The 10,495-nt window shown below is 40.0% G+C and overlaps 1 protein-coding gene and 1 pseudogene across 10 annotated transcripts in view; both read left to right on the plus strand.

Annotated features, from left to right (window-relative positions):
• The window catches only part of CSPP1 (centrosome and spindle pole associated protein 1), a 134,172-nt gene that overhangs the window by 113,910 nt on the left and 9,767 nt on the right, over positions 1-10,495 (plus strand). For all 10 annotated transcript variants that reach the window (XM_023222303.1, XM_023222304.1, XM_023222301.1 and 7 more), the window contains 2 exons: positions 614-660; positions 2,802-2,865. In XM_023222303.1, coding sequence (XP_023078071.1) covers positions 614-660; positions 2,802-2,865 — 111 coding nt within the window. The remainder of the gene's footprint in view (positions 1-613; positions 661-2,801; positions 2,866-10,495) is intronic.
• Positions 8,563-9,639, plus strand: LOC111549194 (annotated as a pseudogene).

The raw sequence follows: 10,495 nt of genomic DNA on the forward strand, positions 1-10,495 counted from the left end.
AAAAAAAAAAAAAAAAAAAAGAATATGGCCACACTGTAAACAATCACAAATATGTCTATTAAAATATAGGAGAAGGAATACAGGCTATCATTGGCAACTTGTTTATTCTCAATAAAAGGCAGTATCTAAAAAGGGCAAAATGTACTATTCACAGGAACACATAGGAAGACTGGTCATATTGGAGAGGCTTTGGGGCTTTGGGATACCTGATCCAAGATTTTTGCTTCGGGAACTAAGTGCCTGGAGCTTATTTCAGTTCCATGTGAGGGAGCCCCTATTTAACTCCATGCAACAACTTTCTACAGACTGTAGAAATCTGACAAGATGGTGAAGGATCCTGCATTGATCATTTTCTTTTTCTGTTGGCATTAGTTTTACATTTGCAATGATTTTACTTGTTATGTTCATTCATGTGGATGGGAGAATTTTATGCAGCTAGAATGGATGCAGGGTTATGTTTATTAATAAGTGATATCTTTAAAATATTCTGAAGTGTGATAGTTGAAAAGTAATTTACAGTAGAGAGCTAGTCAAAAAGATATTCTAAAATTTAATTTTATATAGTAAGCAATTTCTGACCTTTTAATTTGCTTTTGTTCTTCATTGACTACAGTTGACTTAGATGCCATCCCAAGTGCTAAAGTACGAGAGCAAAGAATGGTAAGCAACCAGTTATAATTTTTCAAGTTAGTTTTTGGGGGATTAAAAATCTAGAGGCATATGATGATCAAGTAATTCAAATTTTGAATTATTTAGGAATATTGAATTAAGAACGTAAGTCTTATCAGTAAAGTGGATAGCTTGAGAAGTGTTAGTATAATATATAGAGAAAACATGTTGTAATGGCTAAGAACAAGATTCTAGCACTAGGCTGTTCCAGTTAGTCTATTTTTAGCTACGTGACTTAGGGCAAGTTATTTAATCTCTTTATGCCTCAGCTTCCTAATCTGTAAAATGAGGATAATAGTACTTAAATTAATATTTGCAAGGTACTTAGAGACAGGCCTGGCATATAAATTTTATATAAGTGTTTATTAAATAAATAAAAATAGCTCAAGTGCTGTTGTTAGAACTGAGATAATATATTAAAAGCCCTTACAGCAGGCCTGGCCCATGATGAGTGCAGTGTGAGTGTTTGCTGTCATTAGCATGAGCAGTAGTGGGAGTGGGAGTCTGTTATGGAAATAGTGTTGAGGTCTACAAAGAAAATAAGCAAAGGGAGGGAACAGAGAATGATAACACCCACCTATATCCTAAGGGGGGCACCTTTTGTGCAAGACTGAATAAAGGGACAGGATGAGCTCTTTTCAATCAACAGATATTTATGATTTCCTATGGACCAGAAACTGTTCTAGGTGCCGGGTTATAGGAGTAAACAAAAGAAACAAAAATCCCTGCCCTCTGACAGCTTACATTGCAGAAGGAGGGAGAGACAGTAATCAAATAAATCAATAGTTTGTTGAATCATGGTGCTGTGGAGAAGACAACAGCAGAGAAGGCAGCTGGAGCATCCTGGGTGGGAGGGTTTATAGTTGGAAATACAGTGGGCATGGGGGCTCACTGGGTAGGTAACATTTGAGTAAGGACACCAGGGAGGTGTCCATGGAAAATGTGGGGGAACTTCTGGAGGAAGAACATTCCAGGAAGAGGCCCCAGTGGGAGCTGGCCTAGTGCATGTAAGGAGCAGTGGGAGAGCCATGAGCAAGGGCCAGTTGGACACATGGGGCAGGGGGTGACAAGGTGAGGTAGCAGGGCCTTGGGGGCCATTCTGGGGCTTTGCCTTTGACACTTGTGCATGTGATGAGAAGCTGCCAAGGTCTTTAAGTGGAGGAGTGACATGATCTGCTTGAGGTTTTTACTTGATCCACTGACTGCTATGCATTTAGACTGAGTGGGGCAGGAGGCTATTGCAGTAATTTAGGCAAGAGACAAGCTCACTTTCTGATAATGAATGCAGTGCATCAGTGTAATTCATTGCCTTAAAAATTAATGGACAGCTCTTTGCTGGAGTGTCTTAATAAAGCCCAGAAATCTGCTAAGAAGGTGCAGGTAGGTGGAGTTGGATGACTTTAGGTTCCTTCTGACATGTTGGTGATTATTATTCTGTACTGCAAAATTCTCTATATGTAAATTTAAGTTTTCTCTCATTTGGGAGCTCATTATAATAAGCCCAATCCTAGCATTTTTTTTCCTTACTATAGTATGTGCTCCACTGTGTCTGTGCTGCATCATTGTGACCAATAGGTGTCACGTAGGGCTGTCATAATCTGAGAGTATACCCCCCTCTCTCCTATGACACTGTGATCTACTCCAGAGCAGAAACTTTTAATTCATCTTTGTATCCCCAGTTCCTAGCATGAAAGAAATAGTAAGTGGGCTATACAGGTTTATGGAAATTGGAATGAATGAATCTTGGCAGTGGCTTAAAGACTTAATGTTTAATTGGGGTCTTTGCTTCATACTCTATTATATTTTCCATTAGTCATAATGTGATCCTTTTATTTGACTTCAACCATAAAGGGGCAGGAAGGAGTGGAGTTAGGGAGTAAATGTGTGAGCTTGTAGAATCTGTAGCCTGGAGAGATACTGTCCTGCGTTGCTATCACCGTCTTCATAGGAATTGTGTGTGTTAAGGCTTTCCAGTATTTTCTGAGCATTGGAATGTCGTCAGTCCTACCTCTCCCCATCCTCTTCTGCTTTTAGAGAGAACAATGTGGAAACCTGTGCCTCTTCTTAGTACAAATTTGTTGTTTTTCCACACAAAACTAATAAAAGTAATCATTGAAACATGTTTCTTTTAGCCCAGAGATGACACTAGTGATTTCTTGAAAAACTCATTATTGGAATCTGATAGTGCTTTTATTGGTGAGTATATTTATTTTATTAAGGCTATATATTTAAATATTAAACCTTTCTCCATACTTAAAAACCAGTACTGTATTCTTTGTTGTACAAGGTAGTAAAAAAAAAAGGAATATTCTTTTTTCTGTTTTAATGAGTAATCATCAGATATTCCTTGCAAAGTTTTCAAAATCACAATTACTGAAATGAACTTTAAAAGTCTTAGGAATAGTTGACAAACCTGTACATGAATGTTCATAACAGCCTCATTTCTGTCACCCAGGCTGGAGTGCAGTGGCCGGATCTCAGCTCACTGCAAGCTCCGCCTCCCGGGTTCCCACCATTCTCCTGCCTCAGCCTCCCGAGTAAGCTGGTACTACAGGCGCCTGCCACCTCGCCCGGCTAGTTTTTTGTATTTTTTGGTAGAGACGGGGTTTCACCATGTTAGTCAGGATGGTCTCGATCTCCTGACCTCGTGATCCGCCCGTCTTGGCCTCCCAAAGTGCTGGGATTACAGGCTTGAGCCACCACGCCCAGCCCAGCCTCATTTCTAATGCCAAATGCTGGAATCAGCCCAGATGTCCTTCAGTAGATGAATGGTTAAACAAACTCTGGTACATCCATGCCATGGAATACCACTCAGCAATAAAAAGGAACAAAGTTTTGAAACTTGGATGAACTTGGATGACTCTTCAGGGAAATAGTCTGAGCAAAAAAGACAATCCCAATACGTTTACTGTATGATTCCATTTACATAACATTTTTGAAATTACAGAATTAAGAAATTGAGAACAGATTAGTGGTTGCCAGGGGTTGAGGGATAGGGAGAGGTGTATATAGTTATAAAAGGGCAAGAAGAGGGATCCTTGTGGTTTGGGAACTGTTTAACAACTTGTTTGCAGGGGTAGATACACACATGTAAATGGGAAATAAAATAATAAATAATAATAGATCTTAATACACACATAAAAACACACAAATGGGTATTGGTAAGATAGTAAATTGGAATCTGTGGGTTGTATCAGTATAATATCCTGGTTGTGAGATTATACTTGAGTTCTGCAAAATGTTACCATTGGGGGAATTGGACAAAATGTATAGGGTATCTCTACAACTTCTTATACCCGTGTGTGTACCTTAATTATTTTAATCTATTTACAGTTATCTTAATATTTCAGTCAAAAAAGTCATAAGACTATTTTATTTAGTCTTCAGAAGATAAGTAAAGGTACCATGGGATCTTTTTTCTTAAAGTAGTATACACTTATGATTAATGTATTCTGATCATGAGTGTTTCTGCTATCCTAGGGCCATCAGGGAATGATCTAGTCTACATATAAGCTGTATTTCAGGCCAATTACTTTAGATTTTCATGTGATAAAATTCCAAATTAACTTATATTTTTCTCTTAATGGTTTTTTGTTGTTGTTGTTGCTGTTTTTGAGACAGGGTCTTGCTCTGTCGCCCAGGCTGGAGTGCAGCAGCACAATCATTGCTCACTACAGCCTCAAATTCCTGGGCTCAAGTGCTCCTCCCATCTCAGCCTCCCCAGTAGCTGGGACTACAGCATGTACTACCATACCCAGTTATCTTTTTTATTTTTTGTAGAGATGAGGTCTCCCTATGTTGCCCAGGCTGGTCTCAAACACCTGGACTCAAGGGATCCTCCTGCCTCAGCCTCCCAAAGTGCTGGGATTACAGACATGAGCCACTGTACCTGGTCTTTTTTTTTAAATGAATTTTTCCTTTCCAAGGAAGATGCACTGGGGAGAGAAGGAAAAATAAAACCAGCAGGAGACAGGGATGGGAAGATTGCTTGTCAGGGAAATGAGACCTATCCTTCCTAACAGTGAAGATGGTCTGGGCCATTCAAGATGGTGTGTTGGAGTATTCCATGACACTAGAACAAAGATACAGCAGTCTTTACGGTTAATGGTGACTGCAAATGCTGCATAAGTCATGGCTGTGTTAACCACTGCTCTAAGGAATGTAAAGTTGGTGGTTTCAGTGCATTATTTTTAAAAAGTAGGGTTTTTTAAATTGTAAAACACACATAAACATAACATTTACCAGTTTAACCATTTTAAAGTGTACAGTTGACTGGCATTAAGTATTTCTATTGTGCAACCACCACTATCATCCATCTCCAGAACTCATCTTGAAAATAGAAACTCTGGCCGGGCGCGGTGGCTCAAGCCTGTAATCCCAGCACTTCGGGAGGCCGAGACGGGCGGATCACGAGGTCAGGAGATCGAGACCATCCTGGCTAATACGGTGAAACCCCATCTCTACTAAAAAATACAAAAAACTAGCCAGGCGAGGTGGCGGGTGCCTGTAGTCCCAGCTACTTGGGAGGCTGAGGCAGGAGAATGGCGTAAACCCGGGGGGCAGAGCTTGCAGTGAGCTGAGATCTGGCTACTGCACTCCAGCCTGGGCGACAGAGCGAGACTCCGCCTCAAAAAAAAAAAAGAAAATAGAAACTCTTCATATGAGACAGTAATTCCCCATTGCCCTCTCCCTCCAGCCCCTGGCATCTAACATTCTACTTTCCATCTCCATAAATTTGACTACTCTAGGACCTCATGTAAGTGGAATCATACAGTATTTATCCTTTGAGGACTGGCGTATTTCACTTCACATAACGTCTGTGAGGTTTATCCATGTTATAGCATGTGTCAAATTTTCTTTTTTTTCCCCTTAGAGACAGGGTCTCCCTTGCTACCCAGGCTGGAGTGCAGTGGTGTGATCATGGCTCACTGCAGCCTTAACCTTCCTGTGCTCAGATGATTCTCCTACCTCACCCTCCCAAGTAGCTGAGATTACAAGCACACACTCACTACCATGCCCGAATAATTTTTGTATTTTTTGTAGAGACAGGGTTTCACCATGTTGCCCAGGTTGGTCACAAACTCTTGAGCATAAGTGATCCTCCAACTGTGGCCTCCCAAAGTGCTGAGATCACGGGTGTGAGCTACCACACTCAGCCAGATTTCCTTTTTATGCTGTGAATGATATTCCATTGTATGTATGTACCGTGTTTTGTTTATCCATTCATCTGTCAGTAGACACTTGAGTGGCTTTCACCTTTTGGCTGTTGTGAATAATGCTCCTACGAATAGGTGTACAATTAGCTGTTGGAGTCACTGCTTTCAGTTCTTTTGGGTATACACTAACAGATAACATTTGCTAGATCATATAGTAATTCTATTTTTAATTATTTGAAGTCTCTCCACATCGTTTTCCACAGCAGCTGCACCATTTTACATTCCTACCAGCAGTGCACAAAAGTTCTGATTTCTCTACATCCTTGTTAACACTTATTACTTTGTTTTTTGAATAGTAGCAATCTTTATAGGTGTGAGGTGGCATCTCATTGTGGTTTTGACTTACATTTCTGTAATGATTAGTGATGTTGAACATCTTTACATGTGCTTACTGACTAATTGTAAATCATTTTTGAAGAAATATCTATTTAAGACCTTTTCTAATTCTTAAAATCAGATATTTTTTGTTGTTATTGAGTTGTAGGAGTTCTTTATTAATCTATTCTGGATCTTACCCCTTATCAGATACATGATTTGCAAATGTTTTCGACGTAGTGGGTTGCGTTTTCACTCTGTTGGTTGTGTCCTTTGATACATAGGAGCTTTTAACTTTGGTACAGTCCAATCTATCTTTGCTTTTGTTGCCTGTGCTTTTGGTGTCACATCTAAGACATCATTGCCAAATCCAATACCATGAAGCTTTCCTCATATGCTTTCTTCTAAGAGTTTTATATATATAGTTTTAGCTCTTAACGTTTAGATGCCTAACCATGGAGTGTCAAAATACATGTCAGAAAGCGAAAGAATGGCAAGGAGAAATAGATGAATCCACTATTATGGTTAGAGATTTTTAACACCTATCAGAAATGGACAGAGGCACGAAGGCACAAAATCAGTAAGGACATAGTTGAGTTCTGCAACACTGTCAACCAACTGGATATAATGGACGTCAAAAGACACCTTCATTAACAACAGCAGAACACATACTCTTCTCAGGGTCACACGGAACATTCACCAGGACAGATTACAATCTGGGGAAGAAAACAAACTTTAACAGATATAAAAGAAGATAAATCACACAATATCTGTCCCCAGACCACAATGGAAATAAACTAGAAATCAGTAACAGAAAGATAGCTGGAAAAATCTCCAAATACTTTGAAGATTAAATGCCACATTTCTAAATAACTCAGGGTCAGAGAAAAAATATGAAAATACATTTTAAAATAACTTGATCTAAATGAAAATGAAAATACAACTTCTCAATTTGTAGGAGGTAGCAGAAATAACGCTTGTCTTTCTACTTTCCTAATGTATGCATTCAATTACATGTAGAATGCCAAACTCTAAAACTCACAGAAGATAACAACAGAAAATCTAGATGACCTTGGGTATGGTGATGACTTTTAGATACAAAACCAAAGTCATAATTTATGAAAGAAATAACTGATAAGCCAGACTATGTAAAAGTTTTAAAAATTGGTAATTTTTCTTTTTTTAAATAAAGTCTCACTGTTGTCCCCAGGCTGGAGCGTGATGGCATGATCTTGGCTCACTGCAACCTCCGCCTCCCGGGTTCAAGCGATTCTCCTGCCTCAGCCTCCCGAGTAGTTGGGATTACAGGCGCCTGCCACCATGCCTGGCTAATTTTTGTATTTTTAGTAGAGATGGGGTTTCACCATGTTGACCAGGCTGGTTTCGAACTCCTGACCTCAGGTGATCCACCTGCCTCGGCCTCCCAAAGTGCTGGGATTATAGGTGTGAGCCACTGCGCCCAGCCAAAAATTGGTAAATTGTTAAGATACTCAGATTTATAACATTGACTGTATACATGAAGAAAAGTAGAAAGATCTAAAATCAGTATTCTAAGCTTCCACATATGAAAATTAGAAAATAATTAAATCCAAAGTAAGCAGAAGAAGAGAAATAAAAATTAGAGCAAAAATCCGTGCAACTGAAAACAGGAAATCAATAGAGAAAATCAGTGAAACCAAGAGTTATTTCTGAGAAGATCAGTAAGCCTCTAGCCAAGCTAATAAGAGAGAAGACACAAATTACTAATATCAGAGACAGGGCATATCTGGCTGGGCATGGCTCACACCTGTAATCCCAGCACTTTGGGAGGCTGAGGTGGGTGGATCACCTGAGGTCAGGAGTTCGAGACCAGTCTGGTCAACTTGGCAAAACCGGGTGTCTACTAAAAACATAAAGATAGCTGGGCATGGTGGCGCGTGCCCGTAGTCCCAGCTACCTGGGAGGCTGAGGCAGGAGAATTGCTTGAACCAAGAGATGGAGGTTACAGTGAGCTGAGATTGTGCCACTGCACTCCAGCTTGGGTGACAGAGCGAGATTCTGTCCAAAAAAAAAGGTTGGGGGGCATATCACTACAGGTCCCACGAACATTAAAAACAGTTGGCTGGGCGCGATGGCTCAAGCCTGTAATCCCAGCACTTTGGGAGGCCTAGGCGGGTGGATCACAAGGTCAGGAGATCGAGACCATCCTGGATAACATGGTGAAACCCCGTCTCTACTAAAAATACCAAAAACAACAACAACAACAACAACAACAAAACAGGCGTGATGGCGGGCACCTGTAGTCCCAGCTCTTCAGGAGACTGAGGCAGGAGAATGGCATGAACCCGGGAGGCGGAGCTTGCAGTGAGCTGAGATCGCACCACTGCACTCTAGCCTGGGCAACAGAGCAAGACTCCGTCTCAAAACAAAACAAAAAACATAGTCCAAGATCCTGGTGTGATTCCGTTCTGCTTGGCTGTTCTCTTGAGTAGTGGTCATTTATCTCTGTCCACCTTCTTTCCTACCTAAGTGGGTGCCACCACCGATGGAAGATTTGATGGACATGGACATGAGTCCTGAGGCCCCAGAACTATCTTTTCGGTTGTGAACTAAAGGCTGACAAAGATTATCACTTTAAGGTAGATAATGATGAAAATGAGCACTAGTTATCTTTAAGAACGTTCAGTTTAGGGGCTGGTGCTGGTGTAAAGGACGAATTGCACATTATTGAAGCAGAAGCAATGAATTACGAAGGCAGTCCAGTTAAAGTAACACTGGCAACTTTGAAAATGTCTGTACAGCCAATGGTTTCCCTTGGGGGCTTTGAAATCACACCACCAGTGCTCTTATGGTTGAAGTGTGGTTCAGGGCCAGTGCATATTAGTGGATAGCACTTCGTAGTTGTGGAGGAAGATGCAGAGTCAGAAGATGAAGAGGAGGAGGATGTGAAACTCTTAAGTATATCTGGAAAGCGGTCTGCCCCTGAGGTGGTAGCAGGGTTCCACAGAAAAAAGTAAAACTTGCTGCTAATGAAGATGAAGATGATGATGATGATGATGATTTTGATGAGACGAAGCTGAAGAAAAAGCGCCAGTGAAGAAATCTATACAAGATACTTCAGCCATAAATGCACAAAAGTCAAATCAGAATGGAAAAGACTCAAAAGCATCATCAACACCAAGATCAACAGGACAAGAATCCTTCAAAAAACAGGAAAGAACTCCTAAAACACCAAAAGGACTTAGTTCTGTAGAAGACATTAAAGCAAAAATGCAAGCAAGTATAGAAAAAGGTGGTTCTTTTCCCAAAGTGGAAGCCAAGTTCATTAATTATGTGAAGAATTGCTTCTGGATGATTGATCAGGAGGCTGTTCAAGATCTCTGGCAGTGGAGGAAGTCTCTTTAAGAAAATAGTTTAAGGAATTTGTTAAAAATTTTCCATCTTATTTCATTTCTTTAACAGTTGAAATCTGGCTGTCCTTTTTATAATGCAGAGTGAGAACTTTCCCTACCGTGTTTGATAAGTGTTGTCCAGGTTCCATTGCCAAGAATGTGTTGTCCACAATACCTGTTTAGTTCTTAAAGATGCAGCTTCACCCTTAGCTTGGTTTTAAGTATGTGTGGAATGTCATGATAGGACATAGTAGTAGTGGTGGTCAGACATGGAAATGGGGGGAGACAAAAATATACACGTGAAATAACCTCAGTGTTTTAATTAAAAAACAAAACAAACAAAACAAAACAAAATAGTCCAAGAATACCATGAACAACTCTGTGCCCACAAATCTGATAACCTAAAGTCTACCACCCATTTATGGTAACTCAGCCAACTCAGAATAGAGGGGAAACTTCTGCAACTTGATAAGGAACATCTACAAAAGTCCTACAGCTAACATCATAATGATGAGAAGCTAGAAGCTTTCCTGCTAAGATCAGGATGTCCTTTCTCTGATTAACAGCATACTGGAAGTCCTAGCTAATATTAGCAGTAAGGCAGAAAAGGAAATAAAAGGTGTACTGATTGGAAAGGGAGAAATAGAATTGTCTTTGTTCACAGATGATATGATTGTCTATAGAAAATCTGAAGAAATCAACTAAAAAACTCCTGGAACTAGTAAGCAGTTATGATAAAGTTGCAGGATACAAGATTAATATATACAACTCAGGCACTTAACAATATGCCAGCAATGTACAAGTGAAATTTGAAATTAAAAACACAATACCACTTACATTAGCATTCCCCCAAGAAATACTGAGGTATCTGTCTGTCTCTATCTATCTATCTATCTATCTATCTATCTATCTATCTATCTATCT

Source organism: Piliocolobus tephrosceles, chromosome 7 (assembly GCF_002776525.5).
Source record: "Piliocolobus tephrosceles isolate RC106 chromosome 7, ASM277652v3, whole genome shotgun sequence".
In the NCBI taxonomy this organism is placed as follows: Eukaryota; Metazoa; Chordata; class Mammalia; order Primates; family Cercopithecidae; genus Piliocolobus; species Piliocolobus tephrosceles.